The 25,346-nt window shown below is 36.8% G+C and overlaps 4 protein-coding genes across 9 annotated transcripts; 1 reads left to right on the top strand and 3 right to left on the bottom strand.

Annotated features, from left to right (window-relative positions):
* The first annotated feature begins 188 nt into the window (after positions 1–188).
* LOC147506590 (uncharacterized) lies at positions 189–4,737 on the top strand. 2 transcript variants are annotated; one of them, XM_086558685.1, is made up of 7 exons: positions 189–346; positions 431–808; positions 893–958; positions 1,901–2,368; positions 2,459–2,614; positions 3,848–4,086; positions 4,174–4,737. In XM_086558685.1, exons 1-5 carry the CDS (start codon positions 290–292, stop codon positions 2,594–2,596), a joined length of 1,107 nt encoding a protein of 368 aa, XP_086414811.1. In that variant the 5' UTR covers positions 189–289; the 3' UTR covers positions 2,597–2,614; positions 3,848–4,086; positions 4,174–4,737. The 2 variants fall into 2 exon arrangements, with proteins under 2 accessions (XP_086414811.1, XP_086414812.1); XM_086558686.1 differs by having other exon boundaries at positions 222–346; positions 501–808.
* A 1,041-nt stretch (positions 4,738–5,778) lies between these two features.
* On the bottom strand, positions 5,779–10,242 carry LOC147506589 (putative serine/threonine-protein kinase PBL26). 2 transcript variants are annotated; one of them, XM_086558684.1, is made up of 5 exons: positions 9,213–10,242; positions 7,692–7,891; positions 7,393–7,616; positions 6,916–7,307; positions 5,779–6,349 (listed from the first exon to the last, which is right to left on the bottom strand). In XM_086558684.1, exons 1-5 carry the CDS (start codon positions 9,276–9,278, stop codon positions 5,960–5,962), a joined length of 1,272 nt encoding a protein of 423 aa, XP_086414810.1. In that variant the 5' UTR covers positions 9,279–10,242; the 3' UTR covers positions 5,779–5,959. The 2 variants fall into 2 exon arrangements, with proteins under 2 accessions (XP_086414810.1, XP_086414809.1); XM_086558683.1 differs by having other exon boundaries at positions 7,393–7,582; positions 9,213–10,241.
* A 1,005-nt stretch (positions 10,243–11,247) lies between these two features.
* LUH (LEUNIG-like protein) lies at positions 11,248–21,138 on the bottom strand. Of its 4 annotated transcripts, none has more exons than XM_086558682.1 (18): positions 20,959–21,138; positions 20,744–20,799; positions 20,570–20,667; positions 20,213–20,322; positions 19,837–20,129; positions 19,653–19,728; positions 19,420–19,528; positions 18,623–18,672; positions 18,268–18,540; positions 17,935–17,991; positions 17,558–17,788; positions 16,858–16,984; positions 16,670–16,779; positions 16,309–16,458; positions 12,372–12,527; positions 12,174–12,290; positions 11,867–12,064; positions 11,248–11,712 (listed from the first exon to the last, which is right to left on the bottom strand). In XM_086558682.1, exons 2-18 carry the CDS (start codon positions 20,773–20,775, stop codon positions 11,569–11,571), a joined length of 2,331 nt encoding a protein of 776 aa, XP_086414808.1. In that variant the 5' UTR covers positions 20,776–20,799; positions 20,959–21,138; the 3' UTR covers positions 11,248–11,568. The 4 variants fall into 4 exon arrangements, with proteins under 4 accessions (XP_086414808.1, XP_086414804.1, XP_086414806.1 ...); XM_086558678.1 differs by having other exon boundaries at positions 12,372–12,542; positions 18,226–18,540; positions 20,959–21,116; XM_086558680.1 differs by having other exon boundaries at positions 18,226–18,540; positions 20,959–21,116.
* An 833-nt stretch (positions 21,139–21,971) lies between these two features.
* Positions 21,972–25,346, bottom strand: LOC147506587 (BSD domain-containing protein). Its single transcript, XM_086558677.1, has 4 exons — positions 25,076–25,346; positions 24,872–24,987; positions 23,633–23,730; positions 21,972–22,568 (listed from the first exon to the last, which is right to left on the bottom strand). Exons 1-4 carry the CDS (start codon positions 25,266–25,268, stop codon positions 22,427–22,429), a joined length of 549 nt encoding a protein of 182 aa, XP_086414803.1. The 5' UTR covers positions 25,269–25,346; the 3' UTR covers positions 21,972–22,426.

The raw sequence follows: 25,346 nt of genomic DNA, 5'->3' as shown, positions 1-25,346 counted from the left end.
TAGAGTGTCAACATGAAGGGTCCATCTCCCATTTGTAACCAGTGAACTAACATTAGTATCATCTGGTAGACTCCTTGCCTGAGAGTTCAAGCTAAGAATAATTGCAGAACATGACTTATGCCGAAGACTAGTTTTGTTTCCCTTAGCTATTAAGTATCTAGTGTACTGCATAGTTTTCTTTATGTGCTTGAGGGCCTTTAACGATGGATGTTATTGATGTTGTTAATTCAAATTCCTACCAGGTGAATCTGTCAAGTATAAGGAAGACAAGTGTGTTCGTTTCTGGAACATGGCAGTTGGATGTTATCTAAGTATTGATAAATATCAGATTCAAAATAGGCAAAAGGTATGCATACTACATAAAGTTCTTGGATATTAATGTTTTTGGAGTTTTTTAATTTGTTTACTAAGATTTTATTATACTTTCTAGATAACATGTGCGTGCAATAAAGTGTATACAGAGGACTCAATGTGTCGAATAATTGAATTGACATGTCTAGGAGCAGCTGGAAGTTTGATGGAGTCCATAAATTTGTACAAGAAGTCTACAATTCCTGAGTATGACTGTTCTCAATGTCTGAGAAAGCAATTGGCGTTTCAAGAAACCGAGTTTACAAGCTTAGGAGAAGTTGTATGCTTTAAGATCAACAGACAAATTGGTGATGTATTTTCTTTTCCTATGGTTCTCACCCTACACATACACAACAAGTATAACTTGGTTGGAGTCATTTCTGTAAGTAAAGCAAAACGTGGTGGTGGCTTATATCGTTGTATTGTGAAAACTGAAAATGGCTGGTTCAATGATGAGGTAAACATCATTTATTAATTTAAAAACTAAGTTTAGAATCGTTTTATCCTTAAATTTTATTTGATTTTTCAATTTCTTTTGTAGGGAGAAGTTACAAAAGTAGATGGCAAAAAGAAAGATGCATGCATGCTTATCTATGAAAAAGAAAAGGTGTGTCATTTTGTTGTTACTTTGAAACCTTTGTAATTCTCACCAAAGAATAAAACAAAACATTAGTGCTCTTGAAAACGAGGTTCTAGAAATTAGTCTTCATGGAACAGGAGGTCTAGGATTTTCAGTTGAGAGAGTCAAAAGGTGGTCAAGATTTACTGTTCTCAAAGATGTTTGTTTTTTTTCTCCAGTAATAAAGCCGAACATAAGTCTTAGGATTATCCTCTAATATAGATAACACGTGTAAACAGTGGAGAAAAGAAATAAGTACAATCATTCTCACTGGACAGACTAGCAATCCGCTCACTCTGTTAGTTTCTCTGAAAACATGCACAAAAGAGACCCACAAGAGTGGAAATGCAACGCTTGATCACAGCTACGACATTCATGCAGTACCAAGGTGGGGCTTTCCTACCATTGAGGAAACCTGGACTGCTCTTAGGGAGTCGGTACCCATTATTACCTTAACCTGATTAATCATCTGGAACCCTTGAAAACCTCTTCATATAGCTTTAAGCTCCTAAAAAGGAACTGGCATTTTTCCATCTCGACCATATATGCTAGCAGTACTTCACCATTATTGTCTCTAACATGACCTCTAATGCCACATCTATCCAACGACATGTCTGTGCTCTGTAAGTAGTGGCACAAAGTCATCTTGTGGGTTAATACATGAACACTAAGTAACTTGGTCAGCTTAATATTCCAATTGCAACCCAAGTCTATCTAGCATAGCCCTAGCTTCACGTTTATATGTTGTTATAGTGAGTAAACACTACATATCAATAAGTCTTCATATCATTTATGAGTAAGTTGGTGTGCTCAGCCCCTCAACGAATTGGTGGCACACAGCGTTTTTCTGAAGTGTGGTTTTGGTGGAAATTAATCATGTTTATTTCTTTGTTCTTTGTCAGTTTGTCTCACAGAGTGCTTGTATTGTAGGATGCCTCGATCGCAACATTTCCAGGTCGTCAAGCACGAAGCTTGAGGCAATACCGTGTGCGTGCAAACTGGGGAGCAGTCTCAATTGCAACATTTCCACATCGTCAAGCACGAAGCTTGAGGCAATACCGTGTGCGTGCAAACTGGGGAGCAGCCTCGATTGCAACATTTCCACGTCGTCAAGCACGAAGTTTGAGGCAATACCGTGTGCGTGCAAACTGGGGAGCAGAAACCACAAGTTCTGGACAAGGTCTAATTGCAACATTTCCACGTCGTCGAGCACGAAGCTTGAGGCAATACTGTGTGCGTGCAAACAGGGGAGCAGAAACCACAGGAAGTGTTAGACAAGGTCTAATCTTTCCTGTTGGTCAGACCCGACGCGGTTTGAAGATAGGCTACTATGCACGGCGTGTTTCCAGAAATGCTGCAATCTATCTAGCTGCAACAATTCAATACGTAGTAGAAGAAGTTAGTTTATCACTTTTCACAATTCTCTTCATTGTACCAAATTTTTTTTTTTTTTTGTTTGGCCATTTATTTGTTTTTGATGTCAATCAGGTCCTTCGCTTGGCTGGCTCTGTTGCCAAAGCTAACAGTGACACCCAAATTCAACCACTTCACTTGTTGCGAGTTCTGACGGATGATGAGGAGCTGAAGAAATTGATTGGTGGAGCTATAATTCCACGTCAACTGTAAGCTGACATATTCGCAACTGTAAGCAGCTTATTACCTAATCCTCTTAAACATTTTTGTTGTTATACTTCCATTGTGATTAGTTTACACAAATTAAAAGTAGTTTTTTTGGTCAAAGCATGTGTGATCTCCAATGACTTTTTGCTAGGGTAAATCATTGTTTAAACCTTGAAGGATACTTAGACTATATACAAAAACTATCCTAAAACTCATATAGAGTAAGCATACAAGGATATACATTTCAATTTATAACACAAATGAGATGGACGGAGAAGTGAAGTATCTACGCTCAACTGTTTATTTGTACTCTAACGCGATCTGTTGTCTAAGCATGTTAAAGTTCTCCATGGACTCTTTGAGCTTCTTTTTTAGGCCGTTCACAATTGAGGTTCGAGTGCAGTCAGAAGAGCTGCCTGGACCACAACCAGGGAGGTTTCTGTTAGCTGCGTTGGCTCGGTCACTGGACTCTAGACGGAGTTTGATCGTTTTAGCCTTCTTGAGAGCAGGAATAACATCGGCGTCCGTCCATCCTAGAACGAAGATTCTTGATAGACTTAGCATTGTGAAGAGTCTTGCTCTCTTCATGAGATGCTTGTAACTTCTGGTGCAACTTTTCTACCTCTTTGAATTCACCCTTGATCCCTTCAATATCTTCGAAAAACTTATCTAAGCTAATCCCGATTGAGCGCATCTCAACACTATAGGCATCTTCTCTAGATGGAAAGAGAGAACATGACAAAAGGTCGTTCATCCTTTCAAAAAGAATATTGATAATTCAAGTGACAAAGTATAGAATTTCCTTCAACAAACAGTAAGTGGTTTGTGAGTTTTAAACTTTGAGTCTTGGATTATAGATGGGGATGGGTGTGGAGGAAGAGAAGCCATGGCATTTGGGACTAACTTGTGGCCTGCCTGTTTGGTATGACTAGTCAAACATGTACCATTTTCCAGATTTTCTAGGTGGTTGGGGAAAACCACATTGAGGGTATTGTGGACATTATGAAAATATTAACAGATTGAAACAGTTTGACTTCGGTCAACTCGGTCAACTGACAGAAGTGGTACTATTTCCTAATTTTTTTGAAATTTGGTACTCTTTCCTAATATCGGTCTAAAAAGTGATACCAAAGTCTAAAAAACCCTATCAAATATCATAATATCATAACTAGTTTGATGTGTATAGGCATTTTTAACTTTTGGAGCACCTATAGTTTACAAATCATGTTTCTTCAATTGAATGAATTATTGTCACAGGATCAGTCTACAACTGTCTACTTCCTGAGGCACTTAAGGTGGCTACTGTACAACACGAGCCTAATTACCAAGGATTTCACAGCGAGAAAAGGAGGCTGACTAGTGCTTTCAGTTGCTTGTGTTCGATTTCAATGCGGCAGAAACAGTTATCAACATCTTTATATCTACATACGCCTTTGAAAAGATGCCTACCACCATGGGACTTAAGAAGACCCACTAATGTTATCACTGAGGGGAAGGTAAGAAGGGAACACTTTTATGTTCGTTTATTAAAATTCTTGGCTGGAATTGCTGAAGGGTTTCAGCTGTCTGTGCCATATATCTAGGTGTTACTGGAAGATTTATCGAGCTCATTGTGACCAGAAGTCTTGGGAGGGATAAGGGATAAGGGATAAGGGCTAAGCCGGTCTGTCCAGTAAGCATTCTGAGTGGGCGAACGAATCGAATTCAAATGGATTGATCACAAGGACCTCTGCGATTTAAAGCTTCGACCGATATCGGGCAGTTCTGAACTCACCGATTGCTACTAGTCTGGAAGATCCAGATCTGCTGCGAGCTTGACTTCCTTTCTTCGCATCTTTGTGGGCATCAAGACCGAGGTAGCAGAGCAGCCAATTGAGAAGGTGAATCAAACCCAACGAAACAAGAGACGCTGCTGAAGAAGGAACAAAGGCAGTGGATGCCACTGAAGCCAATACAACACAGGATCGTCTATGTCAGGCTGTTGTAATTTTGTATGTTGTTGTTGGTCTAAGGTCTTCTTCGTTCCCTAGTTTCTAGGATAATATTGTTTTGTTACTACTTACTACTATCACTTTCATTAGTATAACAGGAGAACTTTGAAGTTCCCTATCTCGCAACTTGATAATAAATGAGAAAATTGAAGACTAGCTGGAACGATTGATAACAAACAGGAAATAGTCTGGGTCAAATAGACAGCATTCTTTCAAACTTCTTTTTCTCTTTTTCTAAATGTGCTTCTTACAATTGTGACGATGAAGAAGTTAATTTGATCGATGACTGAGGCAGGGGTTGAGTTTGAAAAGGAACGCCACACGATCTCTGATAATACATGTGTTATTCAAAAGCATGTAGTCTGAGACTCTGAGTTACAAACACAAGATTGTTAACAAGGAAAACTTTTCTGGCAAATGCATTTGCATTGAATCACTAGTGCTGCTGCAAGATAATGTTCCAGATTATAGCCACACGTAAATTAAATAAATTATAATAAATATAGCATTTCAGGTCCTACCTGAAGATTATATGGTTCATCCACATATACTTTATAATCCAAATCAAAGAAAAGACAGGAAGATGAAACAAATAATTATATTATGGACGGAGATCGGACATATGAATAGATAGGACATCAAATTAAACGCATTTCGGGCAGGAAATCTTTAACTCGCCATAATGGTGTGGTCCAACAATTCGTTGATTAAGAGCTGCTTCTGATTGCACTCTTCTATTAACAGATTTCTTCTCATGGGATGAAAAACATGAAAAGCAACTCATGTCTTGAGCGAATATGATAACTTAATACAATGCAGCTTCTCTATCCCCCTATTGCCAAACATCTATCATTTCCTTCACTCTACAAACATAAACTACCTAAACATCCACCACTGCACGCACTATAAACAACCCAAGAGCTCGGATTCAGAACGACAAAAAAGAAGGTCCTCCAAGAGAACCAAAAGGCATAAAACAATGATAAGAAGAAGCAGAAGAAGAAGGCATGATGAAAGACAGGCAGGTTTTGGTATGAAGAACAAGGAAAACAAACAAATAGTTTTTTGGTATGTTTCTTGCAAAATCCGGAGAAAAAGGTGGTGGGAATTTGTACATATACAAAAACTATCCTAAAAGTCGTACAGAGTAGGCATACCGGGATATATATTTCAATGTATAACACAAATGAGATAGACAGAGAAGTGAACTTCACTCAAAATCCGCTTCTGTTATATAGCTCAGCTCTCAATGGTACTCCCAATTAAAGTATCATTCTTGCACTCGGAAGAAGGTACATAAAATACTATTGGAGAGGACCAGAATATATACCAAATTTAGATACACTCATCACAATAACACGACAACAGGATGGAGATTTCAGAAAGAAAAACCACTTCCACCCTTGGATCTTCTCTTCTGCTCGTCCCTTGAGTTCGAGCCCCATTGAATGGCTTCTGCAACAGCTCTCTGGCGTTCTTCTGAACTGTCTTCATCCCGTCTATCTTTATCATCACCAGACATTTTGTCCAGTGAAGGTGAAGAAGAAGCGGGATGGGGTGCAGAAGCACCTTCATTTGGTGGAGTCACAGCAAGGAAACTGAGGGCAGTTACGACATCACTCATCAAGGGACGCACAACTGCTTCCTCTTGGAGACACATTGCAGCAACGGCAACTGCTTGATTCAAGCCTCTCACAGGGAAATCCCCTTGAAGTAGTGGATCAGCCATAGCTGGAAACCTACTTGGGTCCTTAAAGTATGGTTGTGCCTGTTAAAGGACACATAAAACAATTAAATGGACAAGGTAATGGCATGTTGTTGTGATTAAAAGATAGGGAGAGGAGTTTGAATTTGCTTCAACTTGTGAATATAGAACATGTATGTTTCGGAGTATCATTAACAGACAAATAATATCCGAAAGAAGCATTTTATCTGGAGGCTTTTTTGCAGAAAATATGTTTATGTGTGAAGCATGCATGTAAGGTCATTAATGGCTAGGCAAAAAAACTTTGAATATACTAACTGTATGAACAAGTAGTAATCATGCTATGCAGATGCTACTTTCTAACCCTTTAGCCTAGACAATGCCTTACACTCGGATCTTATGTATGTACCCAAAACAACTTTAACTAACATACGGGATATACCCTGCCTGCACAGGTTTGATCAATTTACACAAACTATGTTGTTAAGTAATACGACAGTGTTGAAGTCATAAAGTCATCATGATTACTGTCTTTTGAAAACAGAGGTACCCTCACATATTTGTCTAAGCAGTTTAGGGACAATATTAATAAAACTTCGAAAATGAATAGGAGGGAATAGGCGACTTACCCAAGAAACTAAATTCTGTTCCTCTGTTGGTCTGGTGGTATCTATTGCTCTACGTCCTGTTATCAACTCCAATAGAACAACTCCAAAACTGTATACATCTGACTTCAATGTCAGCTGACCTGTTCTAGCATACTCTGGGGCACAATATCCGTATGTGCCCATTACTCTTGATGATACATGTGTCTTATCACCAACAGGACCTAACTTTGCGAGTCCAAAATCTGAGAGTTTAGGATTAAATTCTTCGTCCAGCAAGATGTTGGAAGACTTCAAATCACGATATATAACCGGAGGGTTGGCCTTATCATGCAAGTATTCAAGACCTTTAGCTGCACCTGTAGCAATTTTCATTCTTGTATACCAACTTAATGGCTTTCTGTTGGGTGTAAGATCTGCAGATGAAAATATGATGCGTAATGTACATATAAAGTCAAAGTTTCCACTGAATTTGTAAACTATAGTACATCAGAGTAGTACCGAGTAGATGATCTTCTAGAGATCCCAATGACATATACTCATAAACTAAAAGCCTCTGATCTCCATCAGCACAGTATCCAATAAGATTGACCAGGTTTTCATGATGAAGGAGACTCAACATCAAAACCTCAACAAGGAACTCTTTATTTCCTTGCAAGCCATTCCTGTCTAGTTGTTTGATAGCTGCAGGCTGATCAGAATGAAGCAGAATCACTGTAACATTTCTTTAAGAATCCAAACAAAAGGACTTAGCCACTTAGGTTTTCTAAAACGCTTAGAAAGATAGGTTCGGCGTTTACCTGGTTACCATTCCCAAGGCGCCCCTTATAGACTCTTCCAAATCCACCTTCTCCCAATAGACTTTCCTGTCGGAAATTCTTTGTTGCTGCAGCCAGCTCACGGAAGGTGAAAGTTTGAGCGGCAATATTTCCCTTTCCAGCTTTGTCTGAAGCATCATTTCTGTTTCTGGTTTCTGAAGTCTTTGTTTTATGATTATTATCTGTGAAAGAATGATTCCAACAGTAAGTTCTCTTCAATAAGCATAAATTGTTTGCAAAATGCCTTGACGTCTTGTTTAGAAGCTTCTAAGTGTTGATTCCAATCAAAGTTTCTACCCTCTCACTAGTATAAATAAACTTACTTAATGTTCATGGAAGAGTAGGCTTAGTATAGTCATCTTGAGAATCTTAAGATGGAAATGACACACACTGCGGAGGTAAACTAACCAAAGATGTTCATCCTATTCCTAGAAGAGAGGGGAGGTTGATATTATGAGTCACTAAAAATTGAATATAAAATGACTATATTGAAATCAAGGTGCAAATAGTGTGCAACCTATATAAGGGACCCTAGGAAAGCCATCATATACAGGTCATACATCTCATTCAGAGTCGATGCTACATGTAACAGTGACAACTTATCTACATGAGGTTTTTGTCAGATGATCAACAAGGACACACCCTCATTATTCCGCTCAATTTATTGCATATATGATCTCTTCATTGAACATATTCCTGCGCCACAGCTTTTACGAAAAGACTTAAAATGCAAGTGAAAGTGCAAAGTAACACAAGGAAGGAATCAAAACCAGCATATCAAATATCATAATATCAACTGAACATGTTTCCATCTATCTTATATATGATAATCGTGGTTACTACTAGTATCACAACCACCTAAGCAGAGTCATTTGAACAACTAGAGTAGGTTTCGGGTTCGTGTTGCACATTCACATGCTATCTACTTCAAAGAGAACTTTCAGTATAATAGGAGAACTTTGAAGTTCAAATACAGTACGTGAAAAATTTGAAGTTCTCCAGTCTCGCAACTTAAATAATAAATGAGAAAATTGAAGACTAGTTGATACGACCAATAACAAACAGGAAATAATCTGGGTTCTAATAGACAGCATTCTTTCACTTCTTCTTTTTCTCCTTTTCTAAATGTGATTCTTATAGTCGTGGCGTTGAAGATTACATTAGTTAATTTGATCAACGGCTGAGGCAGGGGTTGAGGGTGAAAAGGAATGCACACTATGTCATAATACATGTGTTATTCAATAGCAAATGCATTGCATTGAATCACTAGTGCTGCTGCAAGATAATGTTCCAGATTATAGCCACACATAAATTAAATAAATTATAATAAATGTAGCATTTCAGGTCCTACCTGAAGATTATATGGTTCATCCATATATACTTTATAATCCAAATCAAAGAAAAGACACACGAAGATGAAACAAATAATTATATTATGGACGATGAATAGATAGGACACCAAATTAAACGCAATATTACCAGGGCAGGAAATCTATAACTCACCATTATGGTGTGGTGCAACATTTTGCTTATCAAGAGCTGCTTCTGATTGCACTCTTCTGTTATCATTTATTCTCTTACTAACAGATTTCTTCTCATGGGATGCAAAACATGGAAAGCAGCTCATGTCTTGAGCGAATATGAAACTTAATACAATGCAGCTTCTTTATCCCACTATTGCCAAACGTCTATCATTTCCTTCACTCTACAACCACCTAAACATCCAGCACTACACGCACTATAAACACCCCAAGAGGTCGGATTCAGAAGGACAAAAAAGAAGGTCCCCCAAGAGAACCACAAGGAATAAAACAATGATAAGAAGAAGCAGAAGAAGAAGGCATGATGAAAGACAGGCAGGTTTTAGTATGAAGAACAAGGACAACAAACAAATAGTTTTTTGGTATGTTTCTTGCGAAAAAGGTGGTGGGAGTTTTTTGGTTTTGGATGGCAGAATGAGACGTGGATGGAAGTCTTTACAGGCTATTATGTGAAGGGTGTAAACGTGTAATACTGTTATGGCTTTTTGTTAAATTAAGTCTAAAGCGTTGAACTACAGGGTGTTCCTATAAAAATGGAAGGTTTAAGATAGGGTGTTTGAGACCTTGAGTTGACCGAGAAGAATGTTTATCATGCAAGTTTTCTTCTTTACCTCTCAAACAACAATCATCATTGTTTGTTTTTTCAAGTTTCAGCATTCCCAAACTTGTTTCTTTTTCTTGCTCTCTCTCCTCCTCCTCCTGAGTGCTGAAACAAAAAAGAACCCAACTTTGTTCCTGCCTTCATTATCCCCTCTCTCTCTCTGGTATGTGTACAAGTGTAGAACCCATTTTTTCTTCTAACTTATATCCAATGATGGATTTTGTGATAAAAAATATAGGATAGAGTTGAAGTAGTTGAGTTATGGTATTGAAAATGGGGAGAGAGAGGGTATGTTAAAAACTAGTAGGTGTGTTTGCTTCTCTGCAATCAGTTGATGGCATGGTGATCATAACAAGTGTCAAGTGTCAACTACTTTTTGAACAAAATATAAGATTTGGGCATATAGTGTTTTTTTTTCTTAATTTATTTTTTCATTTTGATATTTTTATGAAAATCATATTATGTGGACAATCTATTTTCTAGTGCATTCTTGAGACATGGATATGCCACATGGACACTTAAATCTTAATTAATTATAAGAAGTTTCATAATATTAGATAACTGCTGAGCAGTGGAGGCGTGAGCGGAGGGTAGAGAAGAGGGTGAGGAGAGAGAGATAGGGTTTGGTTGAGAGGGATAAGTAAGGACAGACAAACAGAAACCTACCAAACAACAACCTTTTGTCCCACCTAACCAACATCTGACAAGTAAAATTTTAGACTCCAATAAGAAAAACATTGTTAAATCAACTCTAAAAGCTTATGCTAATAATTATTAGTCATTGAATTTCTCACAAAATTTTAGAAAATGATTCCGCCTATATGGCCGGATCTAAAACCTTGTAATAATTTTTAACTCAATAATATACTAATTAATAAATAATTCTAGTATATATAGAAGCACTCTATTAAACAAAAATTATGATATTTTGTTTTCATAAATAATCAAGTTTGTATTCAAAATAGATAACAAAGGTGAAATTGTCCAATTTATATTCAGCATTCAAAACCAGATCACTCTGATAGAAAACAAACATATTATTTAGAGTTCAACAATCAACATTCAGAGAGTGGGGTCATTCAGCATTCAGAGGCTCAGAAAAACAGACTTTCTTTTTTTCTTTTTTACATGCCTACAAAGATCATATACTCCTTGTGTGTGTACATACATAAAACACAAATATGCTCTGGATGAAATTATTTAACCTACGAACAAAGGTCAGAGAATTGATTCCAACTGAACTCGACCTTATGTTGTTGGGTCTGAAACAAGAAGCAGGGCATTTGGTAAGCTCTATCAGAGGGACAGCATGACTAGCACCATAAAATGATTCTGCAATTTATAAAATTGAGACTACAAATGTTAAAGAATATTGCCGATCATTAGATGAAACAAATAAGGGAAAAAAGAACACCCCATGGTATATTTCTTTTCTATTGCTACAATGAACAACCTACGGCTTTCCAATTTACACATGTTCCGGATACCCACACCTACTGCCCTAAACAAACCCATCATTGACCAACCAGTGTTCAGGAAAGCAAAGGGAACTTAAAATTCCCAGATTATTACATTTAAAAAGAAAGAAAGAAAGATAATGACAGGGAACGAAAATCTAACACAACGCCTATTCCTCATACTATCCCTCAATTTTTCTTTGGAACAAGAGAAGGAATGCAAACAGCTCTAGAGCAAGATCTTAATGCCAACCATCGAATCACTTCCATAACTTAACAGACTTGTCATGGCTTGCAGATGCAACCATCCCAGTAGCAGGTGATTGTGCTAAAGCTGCAATCTGACCATCATGTGCCTGAACTGTCATGCTCTTATTCTCTGCCATATTCCACAACTCCATTGTCTGCAAGCAACAAGTTGCGTAAATATCAGACCAAGGCTACTAGCTTTTAGTATCCATATCATTATGTATCTTATGTTCCTGCTTCTATTTCAAATACATACGTATTCCGTAACTTGGACTCATTGTCATGTTCAATATAGTTTTAAAGGAATACCTGATATCCCCCAATCACCAAAAGGGTAGAATAACTTGGATGGAAGACGCAAGAATGGAACTTGTTTCCATTAGAGTTGAGCTCATGAATGCACTCTCCTGAGGCTAATGACCATACTCTTACGGAATCCTCACTAACAGATGCCAAGTACTCTCCATTAACGTCCCAGCAAACAGAGTGTAGCTCTTTGGTATGCCCCTGACAAAAATATATGGTTATGTCACTACCATCGATGGTTTCATATAAATTTCAGGAAAAAACGGTAATCAATATAAGTAGCTGGATTTGAGAGTAAACCACTGCACACCTGCAAGGCATGTGTCTGCCTATCCGTCTCAACATCAAAGATGGACACAATATTTTCTGCTGCTGCTGCCAATAATTGCCCCGTTCTTGGTTGAAATCGCACTTGTGCTGAACCTCCCTGCTCCACCAAACAATGGTAGTTATAACCAAGTCAATCTGAAGATCAAAGTAAAGGTCATGCAAGAGTTCATGAACAAACCTTGGAAACACGACTACAAGAAGACTGACTGATATTCCAGAAGCGTATTTCGCCACCACTATCACAGGAGCAGAAGAGATCAGTCTTTTTGGGATGGAAATCCAGTGACGTCACGTGTGAACTGTGCCCGGTATATGCATGTAAGCAATAACTTGGCTGCAAAAACAGACCCTATAAATGACGTGTCCCAAACAAAAAAAGAAAAAAAAAACTCAGATCCAGTAGATTCAAGTTTATCTCACAAAGCCAAATAAATGATAAAGCAATATAGTAGGAACCCTTTTTTCTTTAAAGGATAAGTGGACATTTGGCAGCAGGTTTAAGAACCCACTTGTGGCTTGTAATAACTCCCACTGACTTTACCAAGTACAATCTTCTACAATACAGAGAATCAACAAAGTACAAAACTTTAAATGTTATCGGTCATTGATCATATCGTAAATCTAACCCACATTTGTTTTCTTCGGGAAGTTTTAAAATGATGTAAATATTTATGGAACAATTTAATATTTAAGAGGAATAAATCAACAGCGGGAAGATCATGAGCATTTAACATCAACGTGTTATCGGGTGCAATTCTACTATTTATAAAGAGCATGAGATCATTTATAAAGAGCATGTGTCTAACATTAAGTAGCTACCTTATATAATAGACAACTACTATAGGCCTACTTTTTCTTTTTCCTACTCAAAACATACCTTATAAGAGTTCTTTCCTTTTTATACTTTTGGGAGATAATAAGTATGAATTTACCCTGGAAATGCCCTAGTATATAATCTTTTCAAGCAATCATAACCCACCTTTTTTGGCTTATAAATCTTACGTGCAATATGATTCCTAGATATCATAACGACAAGTGAAAGAAAATAAGTACCACAAGTTTGATATTCAATAAGTAAATCTAACCAATATGAATTTCGTTAGAATTAAAATAACCTGCATTAGCATTTTCTTCATATCTTAAACTACAGATTATAAAAAAGTTATTTCAATCAAAATCTTGAGCTTCTAAAGAGACGAAATATTTTCAGGGAATTTTGAGGACAATATTTTGCACTACAAAAGAAAGAAACTTTCTGCAATATCTAATAATAAGACGCACGTATAACACTAAACTACTCAAGTACGAAACCTTAACTATATAGTATATTCTTATGTAACACATATTTCAATCTAAATATAGACATATAGTGGCAGTTCAGATGGCGTCAAAGTTCAGCCACCTACCTCCAGCACACATTTCCTTGAGGCATATGATATCATGCCTCTTTACACCCAGTGTTGTGCATGCCTTACACTGTAAAATTGTCATTTTCGTTACTCTCCACTTATTGGTCTTCTTTTGTCGTATAGAAATATATGTATATATGTAATTAAACCACATGTGTAATGTATTATATAAGGATGCAGCTTGTAAACTTTGCATTCCGAATGTGCTAATGACAAATATTTAATGCAGTAATGTGTACATGAAAAGTTAGATGAAATAGACGATAAGCTAAATGTAAGACGCAAAGTGAATATACTCTATACAGTAAAAAGAAGTGTCCCTCCAAATCTTCTCTTCAAAAAAAAGTAAAAATAATAATTGTGATTAACGAGCAAAAGGTCCCAATGAGAGTTACACTGTGGCTTTGATTAAATATCACCTTGAAGAGATGTGAAGTTGTTGCTAACACCCATTTACTTTCTAAGTTACGCTATTACTTAAAAAAATATATACTTGATAAGGGTAAAGTGGAAAAGGAAAGACCAGTGAACATGTTACGGGAGGAGATATCCTCCTCTTAACCACAATTGGATGTCAACAAAATTAGCAATGTGTCCAGGAGAAATTCACAAACACATGTTTACATACATCTACAAATGTCTGGAGAAAAGCATGCTCGATATACTTGGTGATTAGAGATTTTGATGGGGAATACAATATGCATAATTGCATAGGCAACACTGAGCAATTAATTACCAACAAAGAGCAAGGGTGCTTGGACTTAGTGTCTTAGTTTCTAAATTGTTTTTAGGTTTTTTCGGCTCAAGGAAGGGGGACTTTTTTCTATTTATACAAAGAAATAAGATGTTTTGACATCTTTAATTTTCAAAAGTCACCAACTCTTTTAATATATCAATCAATATTATACAACCAATACATCAAAAAGTCTGAAGGTCAAAATTTTAGGAGGCCGAGAGTTTTAAAAATGTTCTAAAACTAATGAAATTCCTACCCTGAAATTTGTGCAACTAAACAATTCAATAGCTTCAGAAACCGAAATATTCTGCAAGACATCGGAAAATATTGTATTCCTTGCTTCAGATCGAGCGGGAAGTTCACAACCTTTTGAATAGTATCAGTATTTAAGAAAATGCACCGAAGCACACCTCAAAGCCAGAACCGCGTAACTCATTGAGGCTATAAACCTGCATAAGTTCTGTATGGCTTGAAGCCTTCCAAGATGAAGAACACCTTGGGATTATGGCCTCAAGGTGCACAGCTGTTATAGCCTCAGCTGAGCACAACAAGGTAGTAGGCTAAGAACACCTTAGGATTATGGCCTCGAGGTGCACAGCTGTTATAGCCTCAGCTGAGCACAACAAGGTAGTAGGCTCTGGGCTCCCCTTCTTTCCAGTTTTTTTTTTATTTTCTCCTTGTCCAGAACCTTCCGCCAATTTCTAAGGTCGATTTCTGATAAAATATGTTTATTGAGACTCTTAAGATTGACACTACAGCAATTTTAAAAAAATTGAATGCATTCCTGTGCATGCCTTCAATACTCTCACGTGTGACTGACAAAAAATTTAAAAATTTATTCCTCAAATCTGTTTCTAATTATAGAAGCCATATGAAAGATCACGGCAGATATTCCGCCAGCATATATCGATATTATAAACGATTGACCCAATGTATAAAAAGTCAAAAGTGCAGAATTTAAAAAGCCAATTAAAACGATTCTTTCTCTCACACGTGATCATTATCACCTCTCTTCATGTGTGCCAGACTATAACATTGCCAAATGCAAATTTAACATGACTATAACATTAATTCAGTCAAGTTTCATCCCCTAAAAACGACTAAGTTATTCTCACGTCTAAAATAATGTCTCCAAACCATTGTGTGTTAGTAATGAGACTAGTGATTGCCAGTCCCTACAAAATATTCTCACATTAAAAAACAACTACCCAACTTTAGCACCACATACTGTTGCACCTTTGGGTTATTGTTCTTTCTTTTCTTTTTCTCCCGTAGTTTGTAGTTTATAATGGAATTCATTTGAAAGATTTCAGGAGTTCTATCGAATTAAGTTTCTCAATTAAATGTTCAATCCAGAATGACAAAATAGAAAAGAAGTGCCAACACACACATGCACAATTACACACAAACACACACTTATATGGCTATATCATATACAAATGTGTACAGCTGTGTAGAGTCCACTGCACGTAATTGCCTAAACACCAATGAAAATGTTTCCATTTAAACAACCCTCGCCGGCCTCGCGGTCGATCCAAATCATCCGCAAGGAATTTCAAAAAGGACTGAGATCATTGAAGACACATATTAAGAAGTCTAACTTAGAAATGAAGAACCAAAAGCAAGGATAGTTTTCCACACTATCATGTGGAACACCCTTTGAGTGCATTCTTGGGAAAGCTTTTGCAAATATCAAATATGTCAGCATCAATACTAGCATCGATGAGGAATAAATCTGTCTACCTCTAAATCTTAATTTCACATCTAAAAATACTGATATACAATCTCAAATTCAAGCAAAATTTGTCCTTAATATATGTTATAACAATTTGCCAGTCAAATAAAATTTATTCAACAGGTGAAACCAGCCCAATAATTAATGGTCTATAATCTGTCAGCTATTTGATTTAAGCACAAAGTTCAAAGATATGAACAGGCATTTATAAGAGGAATTGAGGAAGAGTTGTTACTTCTGCTGCATTCCATAGTCGCACAGTTCTATCAAAGGAAGATGTTGCCAGTTGAGTTGAATTCGGTCTAAAACGAACATCGGTAATAAAAAGAGCATGTTCTTCAGGAGTACTCTCTGTTTGCAGCGTGTCCATATTCCAAAGAACGGCCTAGTTACATGGAAAAATAGATGAGTAATCATTTTTTAGCTTTTAAACAATTCAGAACTTGATTGGAAAATCACAAGCATCTAAATAATGGTGAAGGACTTCATGGACAAGATATATTCATTTAAGGAACGGAATTGAAGGCATAAAAGCATGACAAGAAAGATGCCACGTGTTCAAAAGAGTCAATTAGTCCTATGCTACAATGAAATACCTTCTTCTCATGCCCAGCACTAGCCAATAACTTTCCATCAGATGAAAAATGACAGCAGACAACTTTGCCAGTGCTTGTTGGCATGCAACCAACTTCGCTAAACGAAAACCCTGAAAGAGGTCCCAGTCATAACAACTGTCACTCTAAGCAATAGTAGAAACTAGGTACACAAAGACCATATATATTACCCTTCGAAGATTCTGTACTATGCTCAGTAGGGCTTCTCTTTAGCGTTCCAAAAAGGTCCCTACCATCTCCATCATCTTGCAGGAAGGATTCCACATGATCATCCAAAGAACCAAGTTCCATTTCTTCCTGCAATTTAAAAAAGAAATTAGTGGTAACCCCAGCTGGGTCAATGCATAACCTATTGTTTTTAACAATAATATACTAAGTTACATTGACACAGATAGGTCTGTTGGTATCCCACACGGATACGAAGTGTCTGACACGGCAAAATTTAAAAAATTGAGGTAAATCACAGACACGTCCGATATGTGTCCGACACAGACGTGGATACGTATCCAACACGGATTTTTTTCAAAATATGGCGCGTCCATGTAACATAGATAATAAACTATTAAATTTTCAAATCAATATAAAGCATAACAGATGGGAACAAGATAAAAGAAGTTTTCTTCAAACAAAAATTGAATTTTAAATATGGAGAATTTTCGCCTAAATTATTTTGTTCAAAGAGGACATTTTATTCCAATTAAAACAAGAATTTACAGCATGGGGACCACATCAGTGTTCTTCCTTAAATTTACTTTCTCGCGTGGTCTGTTCCATAGAACGCGTCCTCGCTTGAGAAAACCTCTGACCGAATAACTTGTTCATTGTCAACTTCAATCAATTGTGTAGGCAGCAGGGGAGGTTTACACATACCAGCTGATTTGAAGATGATGCCAGACCCCCCGCTCCATCGGAACCATATATCATCAAACTTTTTGGCATATTGTTTGCATGCTGCATACTCCCTGCCATAGCCACTCCATCACCAGGTGTGTGAGTCGATGGAGTTGAAGGAGGTGAATTAGGTGAAGGACCCACTGTATTCCCAGTACCAGTACTGTTAGCAGCTCCAGAAGAAGAAGGTTGTCTCCTTTTTTTGTTACTCTATAAAAAAAATGACAGAAGAAAAACAACGAAAAGTGATGTTTAGATAAATCTACTAAAAAAATTATCACAATTTCATATATTTTCCAGGGTAAGGAAAAAACAACATGGTTAACTGAACCAACAATTGAAATTACCATACAAACCTGTTGGAGCTGGTCTTGTTGCTGAGAGGAAGACTGTTGCATTTGGGCCATCTTCATCTGCTTAGAGCCGCCAAAGGCAGTCATATTAAAATCAATAGTATCTTGATGCATATAAATGAAAAAATATATGAAGCAAAATTTTATATTAGACAGATAGCATTCAACCATTTTAAGATTGTTGATCTTCGCGTTCTCAAATTATTTGAATTTATTCTTACTCATTTGTTTACTTCATCTTTCAATAACAAATTTCATACTCTACATATACACAAATTTGTCATTAATGCTGACCTTCATTATATATTCAGCTTGATCTTGAGAAAGTCCTCTAACCTTCGGTGAACTTGATTGCATGGGAGAACCTATAGAGCCCTCATTCCCTGTAGGCTGACCATCTTTTGTATTAATGTTTCCCCGAGGTAAAACCCTAAACCTTCGAGGGTCCATATCTGCATAGTTAGGAGAGGTGCCAAGGTTGCCTTGTGCCTGAGCCTGTGCTAAGATCTGTTGCTGTTGTTGAGGTGTGAGAAGTTGAAACTGATTGGGGTTCTGCAGATATGGCTTCTGTACTTGTGCACTTAAAGTTGGTCGTATTTGGTCAATGCCCTACATGATGCAGAATAATTCAAAACGCAATAAGAAGATAGTGTCCAACAGAGAAAAATAAGAAATTCACTATTACACTTACTGTTAAGGGCCAACCCTTCAAAGGTAGGCCACCAACACCTTGGTTCAATCCTGTAGGAAAAGACATGGGGAATGTTCATTCAACCGCACCACTAAAATAAATCACTAAAACTGTTCATTCAACAGCACCACCAAAATAAATCGCTAAAACTGTTCCAGACAAAATTAATCACCAAAGATAAAACAGAAAACTCTGTTGGTTTCTTAAAAGTCAACAAACAAAGTATGTTCTTTTGAGTGGATTCTAAATAGCCTGATAGTGAGGAGCGAAGACATGTGTCCAATGCCAATGATGAATGATATGTTACAAAACCAGAAACATATGCAAGCTCGGTGCCAACCATATACACTCTGGACATCATCTATAGAAGGGCAATAACTTAACTTTCACATGCAGTATTACTCAAAATCCACACAATGATTTGGCATTTTTAGCAACATGTCAAGGACAAAGGACAGATCAAGGGGAACTCTAACGCCTTATCACCAAAGTGACATCCAACCTTCTCCAAGGTTTCCTCAGCGTAAGCTTTATAACCTCACAATCTTGATCCAAGTTTCAATAACCAAGAGGACAAATAATGCTTCAATAGATCATTTTGGGCCATCAACTACTTCTCTCACAGGGACTTCTGTTCAGATAGAATCATACCTGAAGTCTACAAAAAACTCACTCTCAAATTCTAACTGGTCACAAGGTTGGCTCACAACTTTCTTCAAGACTTGCAAAAAGAAGCAATAGACCCTACGTAGATGCATGTGAAAAGATTAACATTGGGAGATCTTGGAAAAGTTTACCTGCACTGCCCATTCCAGATTTTGATTGCATAACTTGTCCATAAATTGCTGATGGATCCATAGGCAAAGATCTTTGAGTGGCGCCCATGTTAACTTCACTCTTGATGTCCTACAGTTGTTTGAAAAACATGTAAGTGAATGCAATCTAACCCAACCAAAAACAAAAAATTAACAGGCAAAAAATAATAATAATAATAAAAATAATGGAAAAGACATGTGGTTCAAGTAGTTACAGTGGTTTGCTGTGTTCGCGCCTGAATTTGCTGCAATGCCGCGGAGACACTTCCTGGATTACCTTGAACCAACTGGCTGTGTCATGAAGAGCAAAAGATGATCAAGTCGCATATCGGCGTGGAGGGAGGAGGAGCACCGAAGTACTCAAGCAAAGCAAGTAAAAACTGTGACGAAAGAGATTACCCTGGATGGTTAGTTGCTGATTTCAAAAGGGCCATTCTACTAGCATCCATAAGTTGTGGTGATGCTTCTGATTCCATTGAGTGCGGATGCTTCATGTGTTCACCATACATTTTTGCTGCCAATACACTGGCTGTAGACCCTCCAATCATTCCTTCAGCATTAATAGCATTTCCAGGCCCACCGATTGAAGGATGATTACCATCCCTTCGCTGCAGAGCATGACGTTGCTGCATGATCTGCAATTGCTGCATTTGTAGCTGTTGGTGATGCTCTCTTGACTTGATTTGTTGTGTCTGTCCCTCCATACAGAAATTATGAATCAAGTAAGAGACACACTCTGGAAACTAATGTATGACTCGATACTGATTTCACATACCTCTATATAAGCTGCAGCATTCTCAGAATGTTTCTCGTTCGTCCTTGCAATAAAAATGTCCCAAAAGACAGACCACCACTCAAAGAGAAACCCTCCAGGAGCATCAATCGCTGCATACCAACACAAAGGTTTTCATTTCCCTAATATGCTCAAACATCATTCTAATAGCAACTTCCATAACTACACAATTCATGGAATACTATTATTACTACATGATCACTTTGCATGCAGACAAACAGCTATATTGTCTGTTCATAACTGATATTAGTTGTATGTTACAATACAGTGATTCAAACCTCTATAGTTAAAACTTCCATTATAGACTCCAATATAATTCAGTTGGTTGTTTATTATTACCTACTGGATCCGCAGCTACTTTCCCTTCTGTCATAAAAGCCTTTGCCGAATTATGAAGATTTCTTTTCAACAAGTAATCATAAATATACACATCAAGCCTGCCCCAAAAACCAAAAAAAGAATTATAATTTCAAAACAACAATTCAACCATAATAAATAATTAAGTTCACATACATCTTATCTGCTTCCCAATTACTCTGCGCCATAATTTACTCTCAAAACATACAATCCTGTAAAATAAATCAAACCATTTCAATTCAATAACCAATTTAACCAATAAAAAAACGAAATTCAAGCTGCATTACACATGCAAACACAATTCCAATACATCAAATATGAATCAAATCAAAAGAAAAAAAAGAAAAAATAGTTCAAGATCGTGATCTAACCTTAAAAAAAGTATCCAAACTAATACAACCAGACAACAATTCTCAATTCTCAGTTCAAATGTTTCGAAAGATTATTTCTTTTTAATAAAATTATTAGTTTAAGAAAAGAAGAAGAAGAAGTGAGACAGAAAGAGAAACGAGTGTGTGTCTGTGTGTGTGCTGCTATTTATATACTTCACCGACTTTTCAAGAGGGAGAGAGAAAAAGAATAGTGAACTGGAGTTTTGGTTCGGTAACCGAAAGCTGAGGTTTGGATAAACCGAAGCTGAAATCTGTTGGTTTGTTAACAGGTGTTGTGGTTCGGTTGTGTGTGAAGAGAATAGTGATTTTTTGCTCCCAGCGGATTTGCTCCAAGAGCTCCAATGGAAACATGAACCAACCAAGTGTCCACTGAAAACGGGTCAACTGTTATCAATTTCCACCTTAATATATGCTTCCTGATTTATCCCGAACCTTAAAAAAATAAAATAAAAAAATTTAACTAGTTATAAAATCTAGTTTTTGGTTTTAATTGTTGGGAAAAAAAATGAATAAAAAATTTGAAGTGCTGAACTAGTGACACTTCTTTCAAACTAAAAAAGAAAAAAAAAAATCTTTAGCTAATGATGGAAAGAATTCCTATATATTTTACAATGAGAGTTTTTTTAATTATTTTTTTTTTATTTATTTCTATTTTTAGTGGGGGCAAATTAAGAAATTTTTTCTAAAAAAAGAAATTTGATAACTGTCAATCTCTTTTTAGTAGACACGTGGCTGGTTCCTATTTCGCTCGGAGCTCTTGGAGCAAATCCCGCTGGGAGCAAAAAATCACTCTGAAGGGAATATTCTATTTTGGTTCGGGTGAGAAATGTGTTGGTTTGGTTTAACAGCGTTACTTATTAGGACAACCGCCGTTTGTCTTTCATATGGTTGACCTGTGAAGACTCGAATTTCTGTGATATGTTTGGGACTTTGGGTCTAGAATTGTGGTTCACAACTTCACACTAGTATACAAGTGTATCCAAAACACTGACTGCATGAAAAACTCAGTTAAATGATAAATGACAATTCCCATATTGTTAACTGATCCTGATCAGGTCTGCTACTTCTTGTATTTTACATGTATCTCTTAAACATCAAAACTGATCTATGTCAGATTTAATATGATATAAAACAAACTATGATAGTGATTGTCAATAATCAATCATGCACCCTTTCAAAGTAATTACAACTTTCTAATGATGTATTTTGCAGATCTTTTGGAACCTGGTTCAGTCCAAAAATGGCTATATGTTCCTCTTGAATGATCTTGGTATCTCTTTAATGCTCCCATCTAAAGAGTTATTTTCACTATTTCCTTCTCAGTGTTAACCTGTCTAAACCACAACACACACCTATGTTCTCACCAAAGAGGAAATAGTCGGTCACTGTGCTCTTAAGTTGTACTTGCTGCCAACTCTGTTTCCACCATTTACTAAAAACAACTCTACTAGTGTTCTTCAAAAGAGGGTGACACTGCTATTGCTCCCTTTGTCTCTGCCATCTCCACTTCATATGCACTAGCCACTATCTTCTCATCTTCCTTTCCAATCCTTCTTACTTTTGCTTTCTGTATAGCACGGATCTCATACCTAATATTCAACAATGAGAAAAAATAACATATTTACTAGACAGGTGAAAACAAACCAAATTCACCTACTGATAACATTACAAACAATAAAACCAAAATAGAACAACAAAATAAAAACTCAAGCCTATCTGTTAAGTTGAGAAGACTGGAATTACACATTATAGTCTATACATTTCGAACACCCTACTATTTCTTAGCCTAAAATTTAAGCGTGCTGGTGAAAAGACATGAAACTACATGTTGCTAAACAATTCATAACCCCTACGACTACTTGGCCTAAAATTACGCCAAGTGAAAGAAAATTCTGTTCTAGAAGTCTTTGGAGGGTAGGACCTCAACAGGTGATGTCTGTTGCCTGCCCTGCCTTCTACTAGTAAAATTGGGGAATGTTGGTAGGGCCCATTATTTTCTACAGTATTAGACAAGTATCTTTAATCAAATTATGATATTTCATCTCATCAATGCTGTTGATTTCTAAAAATATCAGACGCTGTAACTCCTTAGGAGAAACAGAGAAGCTATTAACGGTGTTTTAGACTAATGAGGTATCCATGCTAGTCATGGTACGCACACCCAGGAACTTTTTCAATTGGAAGGACACAGCTAGTCATCCAATGTTTCTTGTTACACGACATTATTATTAGAGGTATGAACCTTGAACTACTAAATTGTATATGAAAACCACAAAGTGGAAAACATGTATATAGAAACCAATAGGTGTAAAACATGCCAAACGTTCAGACAGAATATTCATCATAACAAACTTTCAGAATCCATGTCATGAATAGGGTACAAGTCCTCAGAGATACCAACGGCCGAGAACGGTGTAAAGAAATTAAGGTCATTGGAAACCCCTTCCCTGGACATTAGAAGGCTGGATACTGTGACTCACATAAAAGTTGAAAAACTTGTGGTAGATGTTTGTGGTAATTTACAGGTCCAAAGTGGCTAGTAATAAATAAAATGACAAACAGGTGATCAATAGTGTATCCAAGCATGTGCAATTCCTTTCAGCGAAATTTTCCACAATCGGGAGGCTGTTTCAAGAATAAGGAAGATACTTACGGAGTCACATAGTTCTTGACAAGAGCAAAATATATTCTCCAAAACTCTCTCTCTTTTAAGTGGCGAGGACAGAGAACATATCTAAGCTGTGAAATTTCCTGAAAGAGAATATGAGATTAAATGATTATTGGATTAATAATTTCAGAAGACTAAGCAAGGTAAGTGTGTTCAATAATGGCACGTCCTACATACGGATTTTGACACACATTGGTATGGGAAATGAAGATTTCACTTTAGCAACTAAAATCCAACACAAAGGTAAGGAACCAAACTTCTCTATCATATATCAGTACCACTACTTTATCTGCAACTGCATCTTATTATATATTAATATCGCAGAGTTTTAAAGGTAAAATTTGCTGCAAGATACTTTTAAAATACTTTTTTCCGAAACAACAAACAGGATAACTCTGAAGAACTCTAGAAACTACATGCGCCACAGATAAGCACACTACTGGAAATTCTTTTTTCACAGTTAATGCAGTATACATAGTTCCTGCTAAACAAGGATCCTTGATTACAAATATACATATGAATATGTAGTACTTAATACAACGTTCTCTTTGAAGAAAAATAAAATAAAATAATACAACGTTCCTACAGCTTAACATCTTAAAGGGAGGAGAGCAAAAGAGTAACAAGAAAAAAGAGGGTTTAATAGGGGGAGAGACCGAGCTGGAAGGACTTTCCCAAAAATGTGAACTACCAAATTTTACTGTATGATTAACAACTTATATTAATACATACAAATTAGTGAAGCAATTGTGTGTTGTGTCTCTCCAATTGTCTTACATCTAAAGGAGAACCCCCTGCCCAATCAAAGCGCACTTTTTTTGGCTTAATTACTTCCGCATTATCTCCCTTTATTGATGCTCAGAGATCCTCACATAGAATTTCATTTCTCCAGGCTTCAGTAATGTGATTAATACTTCCTATTCTAGTCTCATTTAGGCATTTTATCGTTGTCTATAGTCTTTAACAAGTTTCCTTGACACTAGAAATACCAATTTAATCTCTTACTTTTCTCCTATCACAACTCCCTTGTTCTGGAGCACATCAGTTTGTCGTTAATAACTTCCCCATTGGCATCCCCTTCCACCAGGGACGAAACCAGGAAGCTAGGTTAGGGAGGCAAGGTATATGAGGGGGCAGTATAATTTCCCACCACTGCTTTGAACTTTAAAGTGTATATATTTACAACATGCATACATAAAATAGTATGTAAAGCATCATTAATACCTTTACTTTGGAGAGAACAAGAGTAGCATGTCCTTCTTGCCATTCACTAAGGTCTTGTTGATTGTTATCAGAACTATTTACAATATCCCCGTTGCTTGTACTTGTTTTCTGACCATCTGCAACATTATAAAAGTCAAACAATTGTCTATTGTTTTCAATAAACAACTTATATACCAAACTTTTAGACCAAAACTTAAATTTTACCTTGTAAAGAATAGTTCTTGAATGTTTCTAAGGTGAATGACTTGATGAAGTTCTGTAACTGCTCTGTTATGCCCAGTTCTTCTTCTTCTTCTTTGTTTTGTGAACTTTTGGTGGTTGGGGTGGTGGGAAGTTGAGTTGGTTTTGGTATGTGATTTTTTAACAGAGTTTTTCGAAACCATGATGAGAAATCCATAAAAAAAATTCACAATTTTGGTGCCAAGTTGTTTGTGATGTTGATGAGTGAGCTCAAATTGCAATTTTGGCTTTACGG

The sequence above is a fragment of the Coptis chinensis genome, chromosome 4 (genome assembly GCF_015680905.1).
Source record: "Coptis chinensis isolate HL-2020 chromosome 4, ASM1568090v1, whole genome shotgun sequence".
In the NCBI taxonomy this organism is placed as follows: Eukaryota; Viridiplantae; Streptophyta; class Magnoliopsida; order Ranunculales; family Ranunculaceae; genus Coptis; species Coptis chinensis.
The sequence above is the reverse complement of the archived record's forward strand: the minus strand, read 5'-3'. Positions and strand labels throughout refer to the sequence as shown.